Source organism: Diaporthe batatas (genome assembly GCF_019321695.1).
Source record: "Diaporthe batatas strain CRI 302-4 chromosome Unknown Contig00015, whole genome shotgun sequence".
Lineage (NCBI taxonomy): Eukaryota > Fungi > Ascomycota > Sordariomycetes > Diaporthales > Diaporthaceae > Diaporthe > Diaporthe batatas.
The window spans coordinates 776449-799299 of NW_025408562.1; the positions used below are offsets into that span (position 1 = coordinate 776449).

At 53.9% G+C, this 22851-nt stretch overlaps 11 protein-coding genes across 11 annotated transcripts; 4 read left to right on the top strand and 7 right to left on the bottom strand.

Moving 5' to 3' along the window:
• Positions 1-377: 377 nt before the first annotated feature.
• On the top strand, positions 378-1173 carry KVR01_011279 (uncharacterized protein; the record flags this gene model as incomplete). The annotated part of the gene is made up of 3 exons (XM_044785965.1): positions 378-606; positions 672-829; positions 1039-1173. The coding sequence occupies 3 exons, from the start codon at positions 378-380 to the stop codon at positions 1171-1173; spliced, it is 522 nt and encodes a 173-aa protein (XP_044639654.1).
• Positions 1174-1827: 654 nt separating this feature from the next.
• KVR01_011483 (uncharacterized protein) lies at positions 1828-2886 on the bottom strand (the record flags this gene model as incomplete). Its single annotated transcript, XM_044794521.1, has 2 exons — positions 2593-2886; positions 1828-2432 (listed from the first exon to the last, which is right to left on the bottom strand). Exons 1-2 carry the CDS (start codon positions 2765-2767, stop codon positions 1828-1830), a joined length of 780 nt encoding a protein of 259 aa, XP_044639858.1. The 5' UTR covers positions 2768-2886.
• A 374-nt stretch (positions 2887-3260) lies between these two features.
• On the bottom strand, positions 3261-5382 carry KVR01_011185 (uncharacterized protein). The gene is made up of 3 exons (XM_044785272.1): positions 4861-5382; positions 3794-4796; positions 3261-3712 (listed from the first exon to the last, which is right to left on the bottom strand). Exons 1-3 carry the CDS (start codon positions 5269-5271, stop codon positions 3429-3431), a joined length of 1698 nt encoding a protein of 565 aa, XP_044639560.1. The 5' UTR covers positions 5272-5382; the 3' UTR covers positions 3261-3428.
• Positions 5383-5721: 339 nt separating this feature from the next.
• Positions 5722-7051, bottom strand: KVR01_011183 (uncharacterized protein; the record flags this gene model as incomplete). Its single annotated transcript, XM_044785830.1, has 3 exons — positions 6685-7051; positions 6266-6625; positions 5722-6195 (listed from the first exon to the last, which is right to left on the bottom strand). Exons 1-3 carry the CDS (start codon positions 6943-6945, stop codon positions 5722-5724), a joined length of 1095 nt encoding a protein of 364 aa, XP_044639558.1. The 5' UTR covers positions 6946-7051.
• A 2420-nt stretch (positions 7052-9471) lies between these two features.
• On the top strand, positions 9472-10149 carry KVR01_011265 (uncharacterized protein; the record flags this gene model as incomplete). The annotated part of the gene is made up of 2 exons (XM_044782408.1): positions 9472-9943; positions 10112-10149. The coding sequence occupies 2 exons, from the start codon at positions 9472-9474 to the stop codon at positions 10147-10149; spliced, it is 510 nt and encodes a 169-aa protein (XP_044639640.1).
• A 550-nt stretch (positions 10150-10699) lies between these two features.
• Positions 10700-13893, bottom strand: KVR01_011220 (uncharacterized protein; the record flags this gene model as incomplete). The annotated part of the gene is made up of 2 exons (XM_044781806.1): positions 10700-13672; positions 13732-13893. The coding sequence occupies 2 exons, from the start codon at positions 13891-13893 to the stop codon at positions 10751-10753; spliced, it is 3084 nt and encodes a 1027-aa protein (XP_044639595.1). The 3' UTR covers positions 10700-10750.
• A 457-nt stretch (positions 13894-14350) lies between these two features.
• KVR01_011431 (uncharacterized protein) lies at positions 14351-15001 on the bottom strand (the record flags this gene model as incomplete). The annotated part of the gene is made up of 2 exons (XM_044782109.1): positions 14351-14934; positions 14989-15001. 2 exons carry the CDS (start codon positions 14999-15001, stop codon positions 14351-14353), a joined length of 597 nt encoding a protein of 198 aa, XP_044639806.1.
• Positions 15002-15271: 270 nt separating this feature from the next.
• KVR01_011319 (uncharacterized protein) lies at positions 15272-16393 on the top strand (the record flags this gene model as incomplete). Its single annotated transcript, XM_044790783.1, has 2 exons — positions 15272-15625; positions 15688-16393. Exons 1-2 carry the CDS (start codon positions 15372-15374, stop codon positions 16391-16393), a joined length of 960 nt encoding a protein of 319 aa, XP_044639694.1. The 5' UTR covers positions 15272-15371.
• Positions 16394-16702: 309 nt separating this feature from the next.
• On the bottom strand, positions 16703-18592 carry KVR01_011482 (uncharacterized protein; the record flags this gene model as incomplete). The annotated part of the gene is made up of 2 exons (XM_044789592.1): positions 16703-18360; positions 18457-18592. The coding sequence occupies 2 exons, from the start codon at positions 18590-18592 to the stop codon at positions 16703-16705; spliced, it is 1794 nt and encodes a 597-aa protein (XP_044639857.1).
• Positions 18593-19410: 818 nt separating this feature from the next.
• On the bottom strand, positions 19411-19653 carry KVR01_011463 (uncharacterized protein; the record flags this gene model as incomplete). Its single annotated transcript, XM_044786512.1, has 1 exon — positions 19411-19653. One exon carries the CDS (start codon positions 19651-19653, stop codon positions 19411-19413), a length of 243 nt encoding a protein of 80 aa, XP_044639838.1.
• Positions 19654-20370: 717 nt separating this feature from the next.
• On the top strand, positions 20371-22748 carry KVR01_011188 (uncharacterized protein). Its single transcript, XM_044793397.1, has 5 exons — positions 20371-21213; positions 21596-21640; positions 21693-21765; positions 21826-21926; positions 22019-22748. Exons 1-5 carry the CDS (start codon positions 21161-21163, stop codon positions 22320-22322), a joined length of 576 nt encoding a protein of 191 aa, XP_044639563.1. The 5' UTR covers positions 20371-21160; the 3' UTR covers positions 22323-22748.
• The last annotated feature ends 103 nt before the right edge of the window (positions 22749-22851 follow it).

The window sequence follows — 22851 nt, forward strand, 5'->3', positions numbered from 1 at the left end:
CGTCAAGAAGCTCGGCAGAGCCAATGAATCACTCCAAATACAACTAGGTATGGAGCTCGTGGGCCATTGTTCATTCTATCGTGGGCACAAATGTCTACGTATGGCCCCTGACCCACGCCATTGAGTGACTCCCAATGGATTGTTAGCCATAAAGACTGAGCACCCCCCTGGCATAAAACCCCAGCTCCGTTCTGGCATAAAAGCGCGGCTCCGTTCTGGGACACACTCTCCTTCAGACTCTTTTCTTTCGACAGACAGCTTCGACCTCTTGGACCGACCAACGCTTGACCCGCTATCATCTTCGACCGAGACTCGATACCCAGTCGCACGCTTCCCTACCAGGCTCAACTACCGCTACACCTCCTTCCTCAGCAAACATGGGTGGCAAGGTCTGGAGCGACAGTGAGGAGGAGACCTTCTGGACCGTCCTGGCCAGACAGGCCCCTCCCGGCTTCCACAAGGAGAGCAAGGCGAAGAAGAAAAGTCACCATGAGCTTGCAAAGTCCTGGGAGCCCCTGATCGACGTCATGAAGTTTGAGATGCTGGAGAAGAATCCGACCTGGACCGAGGATGACCTCCCTCGCAGCTACTCAGCCATTTCAATCTGTGAGTTCTAGAAGGGGTCGTTCTATATTGCGCTGGTGGAGATTGCTAACGTGACGAACTGCTAGATGAGCATTGGTTCCAGAATCTTGTGCAGGGCAAGCACTCCCCGAACGCGGGACGCCATGTCAGAGCCCACCAGGAGTGGCTGAAGAACACGGACGAGGACGAGCCCGAGCCCGGTCAGTCGCTATCTTGGATTACCATTGCGGCTCATTGCGATCTTGTGCTGATTTATTTGCAGCCCCTGAGCCCGTGGTGTCCCGGAGAAGGCAGAGGAAGCAGAAGCACAGGGCCCAGCAGCACCAGCAGCCACAGGCGGTGCAGCAACCACCTGTCCAGCAGCCAGTCATGCAGCAGCCGGCCCTGCAGCAGCCGGCCCTGCAGATGCAGCCGATCCTGGGGGTTCACGATCACTACTTGCAATACTGCCAGTGGCTCTCGCGTGCGCAGCCTCCACAACCACTCATGCCCTTCGAGACCTTCCAGGAGTGGTATAGTCGCTTTTATGGTGCCCCGATCGCCCAGCAGTGGCCTGCCCTCCCCGCCACTCCCTCGGATGATGAGTAGGGTATTCGGGAAACCTGGTGTTCTCATGGACTGGATCGATTCCGAGTAGCCGTGTGGGAAAGAGGCTGAGGAGAGGCAGAGAAGTTGGCGTGGAGGCGGATTAAAAGTTGATGAGTGTTTTCTTTCGTTCTTTCGTTTTCGACAATCGCTGCACAAGCTGCAGCATAAAATTGCAGCAATGAGATCTTCACAGACATGATTTCTGTGTCACAGCCATATGCCTCGGAACTCCAGATGCCACTGTAGACTCTCTATGACTAACCTACCTCCTCACCGTTAAGTCACAGGAGGCTGTCGTACAGGAGGCTGCCATATAGGAGGCTACCCTATGAGAGGCTATCCCAAAGGATGCATTCTACAGGAAAATACCCAATGGGAGTGTATCTTATAGAAGGATATCCTGTAGGACGGTATCCCATATGGTTTTGTTCTGTTGCAGGCTATCCTACAGCAGGTTATCCTGTGGGAGGTTAGACAGTAAGTGCTGCCCAGGTGGGATCTCCGTACTTGAGTAGACTACATAGACGATTTGGTAGTGGACACCAGAGTAAATCTCGTGGTGTGAACTTACAGGCACATTTCCATTTAAACTTGCACCTAGTCCCCAATACTCCTAGCCCACCCTATTCCCCAGCGTCTGGGCACTTGTGAGATCTAGGATAGAACATCCCCAAGGCTACCCAGCTCATCCACATCAACAACGTCTCCAGATTGCCCGGTCAAACAAGACGAGTGGAACCAGACGCGCGAGCCCTCAGGCCGCGGCAGCCCCTCCCTCAGCACCCGCGCGTTGGCGCCCCTGACGCCGCCCCCCACGACGACCTCGACGCCCTCCGCGGCGGCGGCGCGGACCACGCGGGCCAGCACGCCCAGGTTGTCGGCCGCCGAGCCCGGGCCGCCCGAGGTGAGGATCCCGTCGAACCCGCACGCCCTGACGGAGCGCACCGCCGCCTCGGGCCCGCCACTATCGCCGCCGCCGCTGCCGAGGACCTCGTCAAAAGCCCGGTGGAACACGCACCTGAGGGGGCTCGCCAGCCGGACGAGCTCGGCGTTCCTGTCGGCGTCGACGAGCAGGCCTCCTCCCCCCGGGCCGTCATCTGGTGCCGCCCTCAGGATCCCGAAGACGAAGCCGTCGCCCCTTTCTGGGCGGAGGTGCCCCGAGTCCTTGAAGCGTTGGATGTCGCGCCTCATCGCCTCGAGCTCGCTGGGTGAGTAGATGAAGTCGGGGCCGGTCTCTGGGGGGCCACGTGGCCGGATCACTGCAACAATGGGGATCAGCTGTCGAGTTCCTTGCGTGTTTGCTTGTGTATGGTGTGGTGACAAATGTACACGGGCCGCCTCAGGGCCTGCTTAAGAAGTGTTTGGTGCCCTGAGCTGTTGGGTGTGGAGGGCAGCTGTTTCTCGAGGGGGCACGCTTACTGATCCTCAGCGGAACGGCCACCGCCGACAGACTCTGCACGTCGGACAACTCAGGCGTGAGGCCACCTTGGGGGTACGAGCCTGCCCGGTTGAGCTCGAGGCGGCTTGCTCTGGTGAGGGCCACGCGTGCAGAGCCAGGCGAGAAGACGGGGACTTCGAGGTCCAGGGGCGCCATGACTGCTGTACGTGGGCAAGCGCGATGCGAATGGGAAACTTCGTCAAATCCCTTCCTTGCTTCTGAAATTAAGGGGCCGGGTCAGAAAGTGGCCCACCAGTTGAGAACGTGGTCACAACATGGATATGCGGAGGGTGTTGGTGTTCTGTGACTGACGGGCCAGGGTGACTGAGGGGATGGTGAGTGTCGCTGCGCGACTCGGCACGGCGCTGCCGCATACTGTCTGTACTGGCCTTGAGGAGCTGTCACCCCTGCTTTCGAATCTCTGTAACGTTTAGAAACAAGGCCAACATGTCAGGAATCTGGTTCAATTCAAAATTTAAAAATTGAAGCAAGCCTCGATAATCCCTCCCAAACTTGGAATCCACTCTCACCTGTTCATGTAAAAGAAGGCTCCGCATTGTAGAACGTGAGTTTGTTCGGAGATACAAGTCTACTCACACATATTCAGACACAAGAGTCATCAAGTCATGAACTGAGACACAGGATGTAGTTACTTTAATCCCAGTATGATACAATAATATGCTACTTGGAACAGCACAGACTCCAAATCTCTGCTGCTAATTCTATCCAATGCGTCTACATCGTGTTCTAACCTCCGTGGCTCAAATATCTCACAAACACAACTTACCCAGGGATCACTGACACTCATAACAGCACATTAATGTTCCCACTCAGCATCGATCTTCTCCCAGTTATCCAAAAAGCCCCTGAACCACTTCACTCCCAGACCCGGGTCCAGGGCGCCCGTGGTGGCTCGTATAGAGTGCATCGAGAGCTGCGGCATGCCTGCGTCGACGGCCCTCACGCCCAGCATGGAGCTCAGACTGGGGCCAATGGTGCCGCCTGATCGAGAGTCGTTTCTGATCATGAAATGCTGGTTCGTGGTACCGCTCAGCTCCGCTACACGACTGCAGATGGCCGTACTGATGCTGTCCGTTGTCACTGTTCAGGGATGTCAGCTACCGGACACAATTCATGCTCAATTTGCAGGAAGCACACAAGGGGTTTCGAGCTTATACTTACTATGGCCATTGCTGTCCGCGCAGATTGTAACGCCCACGTTGAGCAGAGGAAGGTGGTCGGTCTGGTAACGCTCAAGGAAGTTGGGGTTTGCAGCGTGTGTGACATCGGAGGATACCAGGAACGAGCGCGCGTAGGTCTGACCGAGGAGGCCGGGACCGAATGTCTTCCCAGCGCTGGCTGCAAGCGACTCAACTGTGCGTTCGATGACCGAGGGCAGGAAGTTGCCCTTGGCACCCTGTCGGAGCAAGCTACCAATCTCCTCGTCATCGAACAGAGCCACGAGCTTGATTCCGCCATCGGAGGGCGCGTGGTCTCCATAAAGCAGGCCGGTTAGGGCAGCCCAGGAGCAGAGCTTATCGTCAATGCGCCCAGCGGAGATGAACTCCTTGTCCATGCCCGCAACCGTAGCAGGCTGGAAGTCAAACAGCTCGAGCTCCCAGTTGACGATGCTGCTGTAGTTCTGGGGCTTTATACCCAGCTCCGATGCAATGAGCTTGACCAGCTTGGGAGGTTGGGAGGATGCAAAAGTGCCCGCCTCGCCAAGAACCTCCTCCGAAGAGGAGGAATCCAGCCCGATCACGGGGACGGCCTGCGTCTCCTTGTTCTGCGCGCCTATCATCCCAACTCCGAAATGAGGAGCCAGCGTCGGGATCTTCGCAATCGGCCAGCCAAGCTTGACCAGCTTGGAGGTGGTCTTGCCCGTCTCCGGGTCGCGAACAATGACCCGGCCGCCAATCGACAGGTCTCTGTCCCACCAGGTCTCGTTGAGCGCTCCGGCATAGGGGGCCACGCCCAGCTGCAAGTACCCTGCCTTCACAGGCTTCTTGCTGACGGGCTTGAGCTTCGCGGTGAGGGCATCGATGTGGCCTCCGATGATGGCCACGCCGTTCCCGGGCTTGTAGGACTCGCCCACCACGAACGCCGCGATGGTGCTTGCGTTGCGCGTGACAAAGTACTTGCCGCCAGGCTTGATCTGACCCGACCAGTCGTCGCGAGCAGGTAGCTGGGGGCGGATTTGTCAGTTTCATGAGCTCTGGACATGGGTTAGACGGGGGGTCCCAGCCTACCTCGGTGAAGCCGACGGCAGCCAGCTTCTCCTTGAAATAATCTACGGCGTGGAATATGGTGGGGTTCTCAGTCAAGAACTGAGTAAAAGGCTTGGTGAAAGCCTCGGGCTTCAGGGACCTCAGATGGCAGATCTTGCAGTCAGGCCGGTCAAGGAGCTTGTAGTCTTGGCCGGACTCGGCCCTGACAGCGTTCTCCTGCTGCTGAGGCGTGAGGCCCAACATGCAGCCCCTGCAGACCTTGTTCTCACTCCTTGGAGAGCGGTCCATATCGGCCAGGATGAAGCACTTTGCCTCTCTGGAGAGCTCTCGTCCTGGCGCGGGAGGATAAGCATCCATCGTGGTCGAGACGGCGCGCAGCGAAGCAGCAGAGTCGTGGTGACGCAGAGGGAGGGACGCAATGCTTCGTGTCATATCTGGGCTTCAAGATGAGGCGCGACCAGTTCGGCGAGGCAAGAGGCTAGCAATGCAATACAATGAAATGAAATTGTCGTGGAGAGAAAAGACCACCCTGGCGACTTGAATATGCCGGAGCTGTGAATGCTGTCATGTGGTCCAGCTTGTCGTGCTCATGACCGCCACTTATCAGCCTTATCGCAAGGTGCCTCGGCAACCAGCCCGATAGGGAAGGAGATGGCCGCTGTTACTCCCGCAGGATCCATTTCGTCCCCAGGACAACTCTGATCCCTGGTTATTAATACCTGATGAGAGCTCATAATGATCTCAGTGCGCAACCTCATTCCCATCTATCCACGGCACAGGGTGCAAGTTCGTAGTAAATTTTTCGCGTACCACATCTATTGTATCCAGACACCAGGCCACATTATCAAGACCTCAAGACAACCTTGGAAGGGCATCTCCTTTCTACGGGTCGAAGAAGTATGGTGGTCTCCCTTGTTTCTTCGGGTCTGGTTGTAGCCTTGACTGTTCCTCGTCGTCCCAGTGATAGCACGCAGATGTCGGGGTAGCTATTCGCTTCAACCTTTCCTCACAGGCCGCTATCAAATCCTCGTCACAGACGCCCCTGTGTGACCATATGGTTTGATATTCATCAAGCTCGGGCCAGTCCTTGATGCAGACGACACACTCACGACGACGACGGCGTGGGTAATTGGGCACCTCATGGCGAAACTTGAAGATATTGTAATCTACCATGCCCTCATAGTGATGCCAACGCCATTTATTTTGGAAGCCGATGCGTATCGGAAGAGGGCAGTGGCTAGGGTCCGTGTCTGCGGTTGGTGACAAGAGGAAAGCCACGAGGTCGGTGAACTGCTTTTCGGTCGGTGGTGCGAGGGTATCAATGATTTCTGGAATGTGTATGTATATGCCATTGCACTGTGAAACAAATTAGGCGGCAGACTCCATAAGGGGGAGCAAAGTCCTGCCTAGACATCATTTCGCTCACCTCGTCCTCGCTCTCTCCGCGGTCAAAAAGGACAACACCTCCGAAGATCTCGTACTCTACCCAGTACCCAGCGACGTCTTCCAGGCCGTTGGGGTACTTTTTATAGGCACGATAAGACCTAAAGAATGGCGTGGGCGGTCCGTACTCAGCCCGAAGGTCCCGAGACTCCTCGGAATCTTCTTTTGCAAGCGCGTCACGCATTTCCGTGTGCCATTTCTCCCATTCCGCGTGCTTATGGGCTCCTTCGTCTAGTTGGTAAAGGTAAACAGCGATATTGTGACAGGCAATTACAATTAGCTCTAGGAGCCGAAGTTTGAAAGCAGCAGAGCCCAGAGTTGTGTCTTGATAGGCTTGTATGGTCTGCAAATTAAGCATTAGCCATTGTGGTATTTATTACTGGGTCATCAGATTTCAAAAACCTTGGGTTCAAAGTTGAGGGACAAGACGTCAAACTGGGAGCGGAAAGCCCTAGTCTTTTCCATAATGCCAGGGCACAGCTCCAGATGATTGAGTACGGGAGCTCCTTTATGGCAATGGCGTGGTCCGAAGTAGGAGTCACGGGTTGGCATGCCGTCAATAATTTGGGCATAGGCAAATTCGGCAAGGGGTGTAGAAAGTAAGTTGGTCATCGCTTGCTTCAAGGAAGCCAGATACTCCCCATCCAGGTCTGCGAGAGACATGATTTCGGGTCGGAGATGACTCGTCGAGGGCTGTGAAAATTTACACTCGGAAAGCAGGTGTGTGCTGCGAGGCTTTTTGTAACAGCGGCAGGAGATGGGAATTGGGGGGATGTTGGAAAGGGAGGACGTTGGATTCTCACGTGTGTGGCGGTGTTGCCTGTTCACCCGCCCCACCCTGTTCCACATTCACGGCCTGCGCTCGTGGTTGGAGACACGCTGCTCCAAGGAGGATGAAGCAGCGGGCTGCACATACAGGCAGTGTGAATTCAGAGATTAATAATCTGCAAAAGAGAGATCGAATGATCGAATTGGACTGTACAAAGGCGAGGCTATTCCAACCCCCCTGTGTTTTCTCGGGCGTCGGCTACAAGGCTATAGCATCTGTGGGAAAAGCAATGCTCACTTCCCAGCCTCTTAAAGAAAGTGTCTCTAGAGTCTCACCCCCTGTCTCGTAGACTCCACCCCACCCTCTCGAGCCTCCTACCTTTTTATTGAGGTTGTGAGGGTAGGGTCGACCTAGTATCAGTCCGCAGATGCAGGACGGGAATTCATGCGGGCCCCACCTGCCTGAAAGAGGAATAATTGCTTACGTTGATCCTCTATTATTGGAGCCTTCTGCTCTCTAGCTGTTTTCTCCTGACCAGAATCACTACCCGTCCACACACACATCACACCAAATCTATATCAAGCTCAAGACATCGGACTTAGAGGTGAGACCACCAGAGCATTTTGAATGCCAAATTGCCATTGATTGACACCTGGAACGCGTTGAGGCGGAATTTGAGCCAAGAGCCCAGAATCCACGGCAGTAGATCAGATGCCAACTTTCATGAACGATTGGTGGATCATCTTTCTGCGAACTTATCAGGTCCGAATTCAATAGACTCTAGCATTTACCTTCGCTAGATTACGAGCTTCGAATGGATTGCTCGTGAAAAGATCGTTGAGAGTCAGCTCAACGAAGATGGTCAGCGAGTGTTTGGATTTTGTGAGCTGAGCAACAAAGCTCAGAGCGACTTAATGTTACGGAGCATTCATATTGCAGCTCTATGATGAATGAACCCCGTATTCGCCGTCTTCATGGGTCACTCTGGAGCAATAGGGACGAAATTTCTCACCAAATACAATCACTTTCGGCTTCAACCACACTATATTTTTCCTTTACACTATATAACCACTCGTTTCTTTCCTAGTAATCTAAAGTTTATATATAAAGTCTTTAATAACTTTATATATATCCTTATAGTCCTCTTAAAAAGGAACTTTAAATCTACTTTTTTCTTTATTTCTATTATATTTTTCTATATTATTAAAGAGTTAATAATTATTAATAATAAAAGTATAAACTTAAAGGAGGATAAGCTTATTATATTTTTTTTTTATATTTTTATAAATTACTTTTAAAACTTTTTTAAAAGTTTTAATATTTTATTATAAAAGTCTTAAAGGTAGTATATTATAAATTATTTTTTATTTTAAATTTTTAAAGTTAATAACTATATATTTAAATAGAGGTTATAATACTTATTTAATAAAGGTTTTATTATAAAGTATATATATATATATATATATATATATTTAAAGGAATAATTTTTAATTAGGTTTCTTTTAGTGTAATTTATTTATATAGTGATTATTTTTAGAGATTTAATCTCGCTATATAACTCCTTTATAGTAATTAGACTATAGGCTACTTCTATTTATAATTAATATTATTATTAAGATAGTACCTTTTAACTTTATCTATATATTATAAGGTTAAGAGTATAAGTTCTTATTATATTATAACTATTATTATTAGTATTATATTCTTTTTAAGTGTTAGGTTTTAAGTGCTTATTACTATATAAAAGCGTTATATATATCCTTAGATATATATGGAATAGAAGTGAAACTATATAATTACTTTTACTACTTGATCCCCACACCCTATGTTAAGAGCCTTGCTCTACCCCAGTAGTGGAATGGGTGAGTGAGCTTTCCCACCCAGAGCATTATGTTGTTTAGGGGTTAGTGTCATAGAAGATATTGATAAATTTGTTGGTATACTGAAAGCCTATATTGTACAGTCACATCATCCTCGGCCGTCGAAAGAGCTTTTAACCTTCACGCAGCCTATAGTAGAACTGCCTGAAGTTGTCGTTGCAGACGGTGGTAAATGACTGACACTTACCTATGCACGTCACTCCAATGGAAAAGCCCTCGAATGAAGCTCCCTTGACGATCCTGTAACATTGAAGTTTACCTTGCAATTGAGAGATGATTGATACTTTTGAGAAGCTCTCACTTAGTTCAGTGATTCAGTAAATCCCATGGACCAAACAGCTAACTTAGAATCCTCACTCACTGAGCGTTCGCCTGCACTTTTCGATCCTCCATGATATAAAAAGGCGAACTTCCAAGGTGCAAAGCCCACTTACCTCACTCTCTTCCAACCACAGCACCTGTTCGTTTCCGGAGTTGACCTACACAGACCATAATCCAACACCCTCTTAGACCCATCAAGCGGTAGATACTTGCTTTACGATGGCTTTTCAGTCAGTTTTCTCGGCCATTTTGGCTCTGCTGATGGTGGGTACACTCATCAACGCCGTCACCGGCACCCCGATCACTGCTTCTGCTATCGAACACACCTCCTCCGAGCCCATCCGCAACACCACCCTCGCCTGGCCGTCCTACCTCCCTGGCTGGGGCACAGTGACTGTCTTCCGCGAGAAACTCGCCGACGAGTACAACACGGGCATGCCGGAACAGCCTGGCGCCTTGGACGAAATCCCCACCATCTACAGCATCCATCGTCCGGGCCCCGGCGCCTGTAGCAACCCGTACACCTTCCCCGACACCGACGCGGTCAGCGGGATGATCTGTCTCCCCGATGGTGACGACTACGAATCCATGGCCAAGGATCTCATGGTCCAGGATTCGGCACCGATGGGAAAGGAATGTGGCCCCGGCGGAGCCTGGGGCTGCTTTTGCCCGTGTATTGTGGGGTGCAGCGGTGAGAACTCTATGCGTGCCTTGTTTCCTTGTGGTTGAATTTATCGTGCTGATCAAGTCATCATTCAAGCCTCTCTATTTCTCTGGCCATTTTGCGGTATGTCCAACTCATTTTGCTGATCAGGTCGTGCCAACATATTCATCTTTGTGGCTGACAACGTCTTTGTAGCGCTGGGCTGTTACGCTTGCTCGGACAGGCCAATCTGACGACTTCGTGGTTCATTGTCGCAAGTGACTTGGAGACACGCGTGGAGCAGGACTTTTGAGGCAAGTCTACCGTTTTCCACTGATATACCCATAACAATTGATGTGCGCAGTCTAAGACTGATCTTCCGACATAGGCGTCTGGCTCCGCAGATGACTTCATAAGCCGGAAACGATAAACAAGCGGCAACTTTGGCGACACGAAGAACTTGTCAGGGTCTTTCTCCAGCTGATTGACCAGCTAGGGACGGCAGATTTGGGATGATTCCTGCTACCAGGAAGATCGGATTCAGAAACAGAGCCTTCGAAACTGAATTGACTCTACTTCAAGACTCTGAGAATTGCGCTTCGTGTCCAGTCACCATAGCAGATCCTTGCCCTTCTTTGATGAATCTCCAGTATGCCTGTGCTTGTGCTTGTGTGTCTCCAACTGTATTCCGTACACATTCTGCACAAGCTTGATAGCACAAGTTTGATATCCATGCATGTTATTTTGCACCGGAGCCTAGAGATCGGCCCCATAGGCCTGGGCACTCGTTTCTCGCTCATTACCCTTCCTGTCTGTCCTTCCCCTGCTCCAACCCATCGAGGAGCGGCACCCTGCTCAGCCACGTCCCAGCCGCGTATCGACACGCACAGCCCCGTAGTGCTTGAGGAAGCGGCCCCAGAAAGCCCCTATCTTGCCTTTCTCCCTGTCAAGCCCCCGGCCCCCCTCGGCCATCGCAATCGGCCACAGGACCCTGCCTGCGCCGTCCTCCCAGCTCAGCGGCCTCTCGCCGCCGTAGGCGTCCTCGAACTCGGGCGCCGCGCTCATGTATCCCGGGTCGACCGTGTTCATGCAGACCCTGTACTTCTTCCACGCGGTAGACGCCTCGGTCTCGGTTATCATGTTCAGGCCGGCCTTGGACATGTTCGTGTGGACGTGTTTGCCGCCCTTGGCGCCGTGCCTGGGCTTGTCTTCGAAGATGCCCTCGCGCGAGGACACGTTGACAACGTGCCCTGTATTTGCGCCCTTGCGGTGGTCCATGGACGGCAGGAGCTCTCGGATCAGGATCAGGGGCACGAAGGTGTTGATGGAATGGGCTGTTATCACATCGTCGTATGGGATCTCTGATAGTGACTGCACCCACGATGATGGCCCTGGCCGTTTGATGATCGCATCTGTCACGGTCTCTTTCGCTTCGTCGGTGTGCTGGTTCACAGCCAGGCTTTCGAGGCCAAGAGTCTCCGAAGCTGCATCCTTCCCAGGGACCTGCGCCGTGGCAGTCTTTTCACGAGCCTTATCCTCGGGACTGGCCTCTCTCAAGGTATTGCTTGCCGCTGCTCCTTGCCAGACCCTGGCCTCGTAGCTCCCCTGAGCTAGCATAGGCATGGAGGTGCCTTTGAGGCTATTCTCACGTGCTACCGCCGTCTCTTCCATCCCTACACTATCAGTCAAGGTCTGCGCAGCGTTGTTGATCAAGATGTCCAGACCGCTGTCCCATTCCTGCAGGATAGATTTGGTCTGTCGGATCAGACCAAATGCGTCGTTGGCAGTACGAAAATCAGCCCCGACAACCCTCAGACGATCCATCCAGTCCGCGGCGTCCGGCTGCTCCTTGTATCGCGCGACAGCATCTCTGGGATATCTCGTTGATGCGATGACAGAGGCGCCGCACCGCAGAAGCCGCAGCACGACGTGGAATCCCAGATTGATCCGGGCGCCAGTGACGAGCGCTGTCTTGCCCTCAAGCCTGAGGTGTTGTGGCAGAGAGGCGCTCGAGCCCGCGAGGTTGAACTCGCCACAAGGCCCACACATCGCGGCGAATATCTTGTGCGGCTGGGGGTTTTCCAGGCGGCAGATGTAGCACCTAGGCTGCGCCCCCTTCCCAGGCTTCTTCAGCGCGCTCGCTGCGACGAATGCCTTGGTAGCATCGTCCAGCCCTTGCTGGTCAGGGGAGGCGTCGCATGCTAGGACGGCGCCGTCCTCGTGCTCGGGCACCTGTGGCGCTTTTGCGAGGTAGCGCTTGAGCCTGCTGACCGATTCCTCCCAGTAGATCCGCCTGATCTCGTCGTCTGCCATCTCGGGCCACATTCTTGTTGCCACACCCCGCGTTTGCCACGACGAGAAGGGCGGCATGAACAGCGCGGTCAGGCTCGGGAAGTCATGTGGCCTGCCGCGCGATTCGTTCCTCGAAATTTTGAAGTCCTCCAGCAGTTGATCGGCAAGAATATCCAGATGCGCGTTCTCAGTCGCGTCCTCAATGTACTGCTGATAATCTGTGGATTCTAGAAGACGCCTGGATACTGTACCTGGGTTGATGCTGGCCCAACTGACGCACCGCAGAAAAGACTCCAGCCACTCCAGTTCCGCTATAGGGCTTGTGTCGGCGCATCTGCCCCCGGTATGTACGCGGTGCCGGACTTTCAGTGTCTTCTTGTCCCGGACGCAGCGGACCTGGCCTCTCTTCCCGTCTTGTTCGTATATGTACCACAGGCCATCCGATGCTCGTCTCACATCATCGGTTAGTGAAGGAGGAAACTTTAAGTTTCTGCTTAATGCGAAAAGGTGCAGTGCCTTATTCGTGGGTATAAGTGCTGGGTGCGGAAAACGGAAACGATACCAGTTCATCGTCCGCGAGTCCCTGGGTACTTGGCGAGACAGGGCCATCCGGGAGGCAATTCGACGGGCGTCAGATCGCAGAAGATCGCTGATATGGTTCAGATTATTTCTGGGGGCGGGGTCTTGAGGTCCAAGGGGAACCTTGAGCCATCTGGGATACCAGTCGTAAAGGTCAGCCAGGCGCAGAAGTTGCTCCGACTTGGCCTGATTGAGGCTGTTAAAGGCGTATAGAAAAACCGGGAGGAAGGCCTGAAGTTGTTGTACGTCCCAGTCTCGGGCGTGATCATGTAATTTAGCGACAGTGCATTTGTTGTCGTTCCCATTGACGACATCCGGTGTCCTGAGAGCATGCAGGAGTTCCGTGTGGTTGTTGGTCTCGATTGCTTCCAGTGCATCGAACGGTATGAAGCGACATATGGCACGCAGGAGCGCCTCTGTCAGACCCGAAATCTCCTCGTCGTTATGGCCAGGAACACGCAACAGCTGTCTGAAACCACGCATGAAACGAACTTCCAGGTCCTTGATCACCGGAGGACCGAAATTCGATCCATGGATGCGTACAAGCTCATCGGGCGTGAGAAATAGGTTGGAGCTCTCGAGAAAATCCACCCGATGGACAACCTGCCGGTTCCAGGCCCATGCGAGGTGGTTGAGCGATGCACAGATGCGCTGAGGACGGTCGTTGCCTAGGCGGAAAACGGACCCCCATGACCGACTATTCTCGAGGATGCCTCTCAAACGAGACTCGGGCTCGAGAGCCAATGGCGTGTTGGACAGCTGGAGAACACGCCACAGACCAAGATCTTTGAGAACAGGCTCGACAAGCTCTACGGGCAAGTCGCCCAGCTGGGCTGCGACTCGGACGATTCGCTTGGGTGGCTCCGGCGGCGTCTCCATGACCGTGGGGTTCCTGAGGAAGTTGAGCTGGAAACCCAAGTCAGTGTCCATCCTGAGAGTTGGGTACAATTATTTTGAAAACGCACAAGTCGATTGACGATGGTCAAAACGCGGTAAAATGGCAGGGGTGAAGACACGGCTCTGGCCGACAGTGGCGTCAATTGGCGTGGCCTGGTTAGCGATAGCCCGAATCTTGAATGTGAGGAAGTGTCCTCCCGGATGAATATGAGGAGGTGTCCTCCCTGCATTTAAGTATCCCAGGGAGTACTTTCGTGTACTTAAGTAGGCAAGGCACAGCCGTGGTGTATGTGGCCCAATCACTGGTCAGCTTGTGACCGTTGGTTGTCTGCCTAAACCCATGCGCGATTGAGCATCAAACTCCACATCATCTCTCCAACCCTGACCGTATGATTGTGAAATCTTTCCAGCACTATTGCCCGGAGCGCCTATTCTGGTGTAGGAATGGAACTCTCCCATGTCCATGATGGAAAACGGCCTCTTTCTTCACCATCCGTATTATCAAGTCCACAACTCTTGGCAATCCATCTAGCGAGTGTTGTTCTAAGTCTTGACCTCGACCCGGAACATGAAGTGAACAGAAAAAGACGAGTTAAAAATTGCTCCCTCTAAACAAGATAAGAGACCGTGTAGATGCCCAGATTCAGCCAGAAACAGCCAGCTCTCTTTCACCCCACTCCCACAAGCTCATTTTGGCCGCATAGGCAAGCTGCCGAAAGCCTTATCCAGCTGCGCCCCCTGGTCGTCTGGGGCAGCCATCTCGCTCAGCCCACCCGGCCCCGTGTGAGGCTGCTGCGCAGCCAGGCTCATGCCCCTGAGCTGGTCACTCGCGCTCGCCCCCGGGACGTCGCCCGTCATGAGATCCGTAGCCTCCTGCCCGCTGCCGCCCGTCCTCTCGGGCTCCAGGAGCCGCGCGTCGCTGTCCAGCCAGCCGGGCGCGACCCTCCGCTTCTCGGCCAGCTCCCGCGCCCTGATCCGCTCGTCCAGGTCCCGGAGCTCCTGCTCCGCGTCGCCCTGCAGCTTGGTGATGTGCGCCTGCAGGGCCCGGCAGCTCGCGATGATGTCGTCTGGGTGGGCGGCGTGGCCGGACTGCGAGACGACGTAGCGGGGCTTCTCGTTTGAGTCCGGGTCCGTGGCGGATGTGACGCCCGTGGCGGATGGGGGCAGAGTTGATGGCATGGCCTTGTAGGTGTAGGGGAGGGTGATGGATGTGGGCAGGTTGGTGAAGGGCGATACTGTCAGAGGCACCTGGGCCAGGAGTGGGTGGGTCCCTGGGACGTGTAAGTGAGTGCCACAGCGGGTGAGCGACGGGATCGTCCACTTACGGTTGTCATGCATGGTGACAAGGAGGCTCTCTTTAGTATGCTGGTCTGGGGTCAAACTGCGCGCGGGCGAATGGATGATTTCTGTGTATGTTGTACAATAGAGGCCTGCGGTGATGACGTGACGGGAATGCGAGTACCAACCGGATGAGGTCAGAATACAAGGGTGATGAGACGGGGTGTTGAGTCGTTAAGTGGTTTGTATCACGGTGGTCACATGCCGATAAGAGCAGCCAGAGGTGTTATCGGAGCTCCCCTGCTCCTTGCTCCCCTCCAGGGCCAAAAAGTTGCCTGGCTCGTCACGGCACCGAGCCAGGCGACACCGAGCCCCTCTGGGTTGCACAGTACTCCGACTGATCAATTCGAGGCGCGACAAGACCCCCAAGATGTTGCCCACAACGATCCACGCCTCCCCGGCCCTGGGCGACTTCACGCCCCTCTCAGAGTACCAATCCACGACCCCAGAAACCTTCCACGGCGGAAAGCCCGTCCTCCACTACCACGCGACAGGCGCGAAGGCATGGATCCCTAAAGACCAACAGAGCGCACTGCCGCTCTTCCCAACCGACTCTCCGGTCTCCGAGGGAGACTCGGGCGAGATTGTCTCGCAAGATGATGTCGAGCTGTTTGTCAATTCAGAGTACGGACTGCTACACCCAGCCAACACCCCGTACATGGACCAAATTACTAACTTGCTCCCAGAACCCTCACCATCTTCAACCGCAAGTCAGGCACCGGCGTGCAAATACCATACCCCTCGATAGCCCTGCACGCAATGCAGCACAAGGCCGAGCCCTCCTCCTCCACCACCACCACCACCACCACCGCCGCCGGCAACGGCACCAGCGACGCCGAGTCCGCCAAGGCTCCCTGCATCCTCCTGCAGCTGGACCTGTCCGACGGCGGCGCGGACGACGAGACCTTCGACACCGCGCAGCTGACCATCATCCCGCCGCCCGCGTCAACGGACCTGTCCTCCGCCGCGGAGGAGGGCTCGAGCCCGCGCTCCGAGCAGGAGAAGCTGTTCGACGCCATAACCGCCTGCCAGAACCTGCACCCGGACCCGGCGGAGGACGAGGACGACGAGGACGACGACGGGGAGGACTACGCGGACAGGATCATCTTCGAGAGCAGCGTGGACGGCAGCGGCGAGGCCATAGAGGGCCTGCCCGGCGCGTTCAGGGGCAACGCGACCGGTGGCCTGCCGCCTCCGATGCCTGGCAGCAGCGGGTGGATCACGGCGGAGAATGTCAATGAGTACTTTGACGAGGACGGGAATTGGATCGGTGACGGTGACAAGAACGGGGATGCAGAGGGCGAGGAGCTGGGGGATGGGGCGGGGACGGTCAGGAGTCGCGATCCTGATGGCGCTGAGGAGGGTGAGAACAAGCGTCCGCGGACTGACTGAACCACGCTGGTTGCGGACCTCGGGGCGATTTCGCTCATTGCCCGTAGAAAGTGTTTGAGATACCCATAAATTCATGAAGCCGCGTTGGCTGGCAAGGATTGTATTTCCAGCCGGACTGTCCTTGTCAGGCCTAGGAGACTCGTTGTCTTCGTCATTCTCATGTTCGATCATTCCTATCCTATATGATGAAACAAACTCCTGAACGCCCTGCGTTGACCTTACAAGTGAAGGCGAGAAGAAGCCTATGCAAACACCAAGAGCCTGATTCCAACATACCCACAGACAGTACCTCAAGGTTGCCTGGCAGACTCAGACATTACCCCGTTCCCCCAGCGGCATCCTTGAGGTGTCTTCTGCCTCAACCCACCGTCCCTTGTCGTCTCCAATCTTCCGCCTGAACAGGCCTAGGTCTTTGAGCAATGCTTGCATGTGCTCCTGCATCTCATTGTGCCGTTCTTCGTGGTCATCGGAGTTGTATGCCTCGTCTTCGTCACTGTCCTCATAGAATGTTTCGTCACCTTCCGGTTCAGTCTCATCCTCATCCCCGCCGTCGCCATGCTCCTCTTCCTGCTTCCCATCCGATGTCCCCGGGCGGCTGTTGAGTGTGACGGGCGGGATCGGATTCTTCAGGCTGTCCAGAGCAAGTTTCAAGTGCAGCCTGAGCGCCTCGTTCTCAGTCTGCAAGGACCGGATCTTGGTCTCGTACACCTGCCCTCTTTCCTCCATCATACGCTGCATGCTGCCAACACGGTCTTGATATTCCTCCAATCGTTCCTCTTGCTCCTTGGCATTCTTCTCCCTCGACCGGCTCTCCGAGACAGACAGCTGAAGGTTACGGATCTCCTCCGCCATGGCGGCAATCTGCGCATCTCTCTCCGCGCTGGAGATATGGTCTTGGTTGACCACGGCACGCGTGCGTATCCGCTTGGCCTGGTCTGCGTACCGCAGGGTTGATAGTGTCTCCTCGTAGTCGGAGGGCGCGATACAAGCTATCATGGCTGTCTTGGAGTTCCCGCCCAAGGAATCCTTGAGGAGCCAAGTGAGGATTGAGTCCCGGTAAGGGACAACAGCGTCCTTCCCACGACCACCCTTGCCGGAGCGCTGTGATTTTGGATCGGCAAGCGCGGCGATGACGCGGCCGAGGGTTGTCAGAGACTTGTTGATATTGCTTCCTTCTCGGAGGCGCTGTCCAGTCGCTTCGGTTGCTTTGGCGCGCTCACTCCCAGCCAGGTCGACAAGCCGGATGCGACTGCTGCGCTCTGTGGTCTCGTCTGTCTCCACATCGTGGTGTATCTGTTTCAGCATGATGGTGAAGACGGCGTGACTGCGGCTAGATGTGTCATTCATCTTTGTAGACGCTGTCGTTCGGGAGTTGTCGCCTGTCTTCATGTAGCGCAGGATCTCATCAATGCTGCGGACCGGCACCTCTGTCAGATCCTTAACGTAGGGGCCCTCTGTTGGTGATTCTCGAATCTTGAGGTAGTAGGGAGCTTGGTTCGGAATGACAGGAACGAGAAGGTCGCGAACGTGCTCATTGTACACCTCAAAGTAGGAAACCCGCACGTTGTAGCTGATGTTTGGGGTTTCGTTCTGTGCGGCCTCGATTCGCTCAAAAAGATCTTGACAGGTCCGGGGGATGAGCCCGGGGTGGTCCGGGGTGCCCATCATCGTGTAGCTCTTCCCCGAGCCGGTCTGGCCGTAGGCGAAAATGCATGTGTGATAGCCTTCAAAGTTGTGGTCGAGGAACTCCTCGCCGAGGCTGTTGTAGACGTCTTCCTGCGTGGCATAGTGAGTGTCCTTGGTGTCATGACTCCAGAACGAACTGTCAAAGGTGAAGGTCTTCTCCTCTGTGATCTTTCGGGTCTTTGTCCGTTGGTTTGCCGGGTCATGGTCATTAGGCACGAGCAGCGTTGTGGCCTGGTTGATGGGGTTCATGTCAATCAGACACTCGGCCCCACGCTCTATTTCTAAACATGGTCGCGACCATCATTAGCAACCGATCGGTCTCCCGACACCGCGGAGGCGCTAGACGGGGGCCTGAATACCTCGAGGCAGAAATGCGCGGACACGCACGACGACGCGGACGTTTCCACCGTTGTCCATCCTGGCGTGCAGCGGCACAGTGCCATCACGAGAGCGGAGCGACGGCGTGGAGGCCGAGGAGCGGATGGTCCGCGGGTCGATGGCGGGGGACGGCATCAGGCGCGGTTCGAGAGAGATCCCCAGAAGTGTCTCTGATATGTCGACCACAACTTCACGATATCGCTGCCTTCTTGAGGAATGCATCTGTCTGACAGCGCATTGCGCCTGCCAACGCGTGGGCTGCGAGTCGCTGGCTGGTGTTGACACGGATTCCCATTGGGGAAGGTGGGTCAACCCGTTTCCCTGGCAATTTCATACGTCAGCCACCTTTTTTTCCCCAGCCTCCCAGTTCAGCTCCTTATCGGCGTCCGATAAGAGCCCAACTCCCGCCGGGCCAGGTATTGAAGCTGGTAGCTTTGCTGGCATATCCTTGAGTGGAACTGTCCAAGGTTGTCTTGGTAGTTAAGACCTGCATTTTTTGCTTATTATTCAACAAGGACGCATATAGGAGTGCAAAATCTCCTGTCACCACAGTTTACAATCGAGCATACAGGACAGGATACAATGGCCAAATTGGAGGAGCTTGCAGTCTAACATGCCCTACTACTGTTGAGCTCACATGAATCGTAACGGAAGATCAGGTCAAAGATCTTGTATTGTTATGCCTTGATACTCTGCTAGGTAGAAATCAAAACTATCTCACAGACCCAGCCGTGTCACAGCTCCATGGAGATGAATCCATGAATCGAGTCAAAGAAAAAGAGGGATGACCGATCAAGAAGGAACTGAATCATACAAAACGGAACGGTATATTAGACTCAACAACAGGCTGCCACGATGATACCTACCACCTTGAAGACAAACATCAAAGAAACGTGTCAGACTTCTGACATACCAACTTCTAAATTCTAGTACCTACCACGTACCTACTTGCCTCAAGATCCCATTCGTTCTTGGTATATGGCGTCGTACTCGGCCTTCGAATATTCATCGCAGAGAATCCCCTTAATTTTCAATAAGAGGGTACAATTTTCAAATACCACAGAGTCCTCAGTCGTTGAGTCCAACAGGAAATTGACTTGTGTTCGGATGGCAGTACTGATCTCGTCAATGGATGCCGTTGACGGTACTCCCACGGCGGCATAGAAATCCTCAAAGACGGTAGTGGTCAACGCCATGATGGTGTTTTTGTGTAGAAGGTGGCAAGTTTTGATGAATCAAGCGTTGGTCTATCGCAATGACATCGGGATGTGAACTTTTCTGGGATGGATATGGAATCACCAATTATACTTTTTCTTATGCGATGAACACAGTCTTTATGGCCTTGCCCCAGCGGCTCGGACCCACCTACCACCCGCCCTCATGAACAATGAGTTCCCTACAAGTTGTACGCTGTCCTTGTTGTCTCATTATGACAATACATGAAAGAACCGATGGATTGCATACATGCACCGAACAAAGGTAATACCTAGGCTCCCTTGGCTGTTCTCCATGAGTGAAGTAGGGGTTTCTTTGAGTAGCTGCCGAGCTAATGAATTATGCTGTTATAACGGTCTTCTACTGTTCTGAAGTTCCAGTGGAAATGTGAGCGTGGGTAATCAAGAAGAGAATCCGATTGAAGAACTTGATCCAAGAGCGTTCGAAGAGACATGAATCATTTGAGTCTGACATAATCCCTGCATGTTACAAATCTGTCAAGAGACTCTACATGGTCCAGATAGGGTTGTTCCTTTTAATGGGAGTGCAAGTGAAGGATCCTGTTAGCAATTCCCCTTGCAACTGTTAGTAATATTTGGCTTTTGAAACATTTGTACCAGTGGTAGAAAAGGAGGGCACACCAAAGTTGGGGGATAACCTCCTCTAGGACAACCTCTTAGGGACAACCTCCTATGAGATGAATAGTTTAGTATTAATTTGAGTACGAAGATCTCCGAGTCGTCCAGAGCTGCGCCCTGCAATCGTCCATGAGCGCTCCGTCAGGTACGGTACATTGCCAAGTCCTAGCAAGCCACGTCCCAGCCACTACCTAGGTTTGATTATAACACCACTACACCGCGAGATATAAAGTAATGTGGTATCTTACTGCTGAAAGCCCCCATGAACTCCTAAGCTCTGATTTGTTGAAGCTAGGTAATGAACCGTTTGTCTAGAGCTCCCCCTAAGGAGGTAGGAAGGCTTGGAGCTCTACCCTCAGACGGGACGGAATTGTCCTATCAAAATCGATCCTCAGCTAGTTATCCCATTGGAGGCTGTGCTATGAGAACAATGGCCGAAATCGCTGGATGGAGCTGGAGAATGTGCAGGCAAATGATGAGACACTTTGGTGACGTTTTGCTGGGTGAAGTGTGCCTGCCACAGGCTTGCGGAGGTTGCAGCAGGCTGCCAGCAAGGGGAGGGGCCTTGAGCTCCTTGCGGCCTAGTCGCGGTCCGGCGGAACGAAATTCAGTGCCAGGGATGGTCTGTCAGTGACTGGATTGACGCCTTCCGCCTTGACGCCATGCTTGAAATTTTCATCACGTACCCCCGTCAACATCCACTTCCAGCAACCCGCAAAGCTTCCCTCCTCAAGCGACCTCTCTCACAATCGATCGCGGTACATTTACTCGATCATCTACCACCTTTGTCGACCGCCTCGACAAACCCACACTTCTCCTTTTCCCAACGACAACGCGTATCATTGCTCAGATGGCTGATGAATCCGCCCCCTCCCCCACCTCCGGTGCCCCTGCCGCATCCAGGTAAATCCATCTCTCATGCTCATGAACACTTTCCGTCGCGCATCCCAGATCTTGATGCCCAACACGTCGTCCGTCGGCCCCTCATTGTGCGGCGACGACGCTCTGCAGTCTCAGTGCCTGGAGGACCTTGCTGCCCGCGCGAGGGCGCGTCGCAACCCCTCCAGTCCAGATGTACTTCTATGGCCAAATCTGCGCCCACCCATCGCATTTCGGGCGCATGAGTAGAACTGTCCAATCTTCACACGCTAATACAATCACTTCCAATTCGAACCTCCTTCCTATCATCTCTACTGCTCTCCTACGTGATGCTAGCGCCCCTGGCCTCGCCAGACGTCCACATCTTTTGCCGCTGTGAACAATGAGTGTTAAATGTTGCCCACAGGTCGATTTCGGATGCCCCTCCCGCCAAGGCAACCATCTACGTCGGGTGAGTCAAGCTCCAGGCATCTTTCACGGGGAGCTCTTACTGATCTATGTAGCAACCTGTCGTGGTCGACCGATGAGCAGGCCCTGAGGGATACCTTCAAGGAGTTTGGCGAGATCCAGAATGCCGTTAGTTCTGCCACAAGGAGCATGGGCGTGAGGCGACGAGCACTGACTTGAACACAATAGACCGTTGTCATGAGGGATGGCAGGAGCGCTGGCTTCGGCTTCGTCGACTTCTTCAACAACGATGACGCCCAGGAGGCCATTAAGCAAATGAACAACACCGAGTATGTTTACGTCTCACCAATGTCTTGAGAGCTTCTCAAGGCATCTTCCCAGGCTACATTTGGGGCAATCTTCTGACACGAATCTGCGGCAGGCTTGATGGACGTACGATCACTGTCCAGGAGCGGATTCAAAGGGCCGGCGGCGGCGGCGGCGGTTTTGGCCGAGGACGCGGTGGCTTCGGCCGGGGACGCGGTGGCTTCAACCGCGACGGCGGCGGCTATGGTGGAAGGGACGGCGGCTACGGCGGTCGTGACGGTGGATACGGTGGCCGAGACAATGGGTACAGCCGTGGAGACTCATACCGCGGTGGTGGACGTGGTGGTGGCTGGGGCCGCGACAGTGGCAGAGACAACAGCTACTCCGGCGGCAACGGAAGCCGGGAGGGTCCTTACTAAAGAAACGAGGAAACGATATGGCCCTCAAGCCTTGTGCGGGTGTGGATCGATGAGCTTTGGAGGACTGAGTCTGCTGAGTTGTCTTCGGGCGACCTCGGTTCTAATACAATGAAGTGCCGAGTCTGAGTTGGGCTGCTTTGGTGTATAACATTACTTCTCGATATTTCGTGGGATTGTGGAGGAGCTCTATATGCTCTGATACTGGGCGGACAAGACACAAAGAAGCACTCCTGCGTGCAACGAATGCAGACTGCGTTTAGGGTGCTCGGACCGGCGATGCCACAAACGGTGTTCAGCACTGATCTTATTCTCCATGATACAATTGCCCTTGGGGCTGGCCAGCATGCCCACCTGACGGCAGGAGTGGATGGTCTAGTCGCTGGGCTCTCTCTATATACATCGTATAAACCATTAACCATCACACTACCACATCTTTCAGGGTGAAATGATGCAACAGAGCAGAGTGACTATGGTGTTGAATGCCAAGTTCCAGGTCTGCTGTGCTGTTTTCGTAGCTGGCTGGCACTTG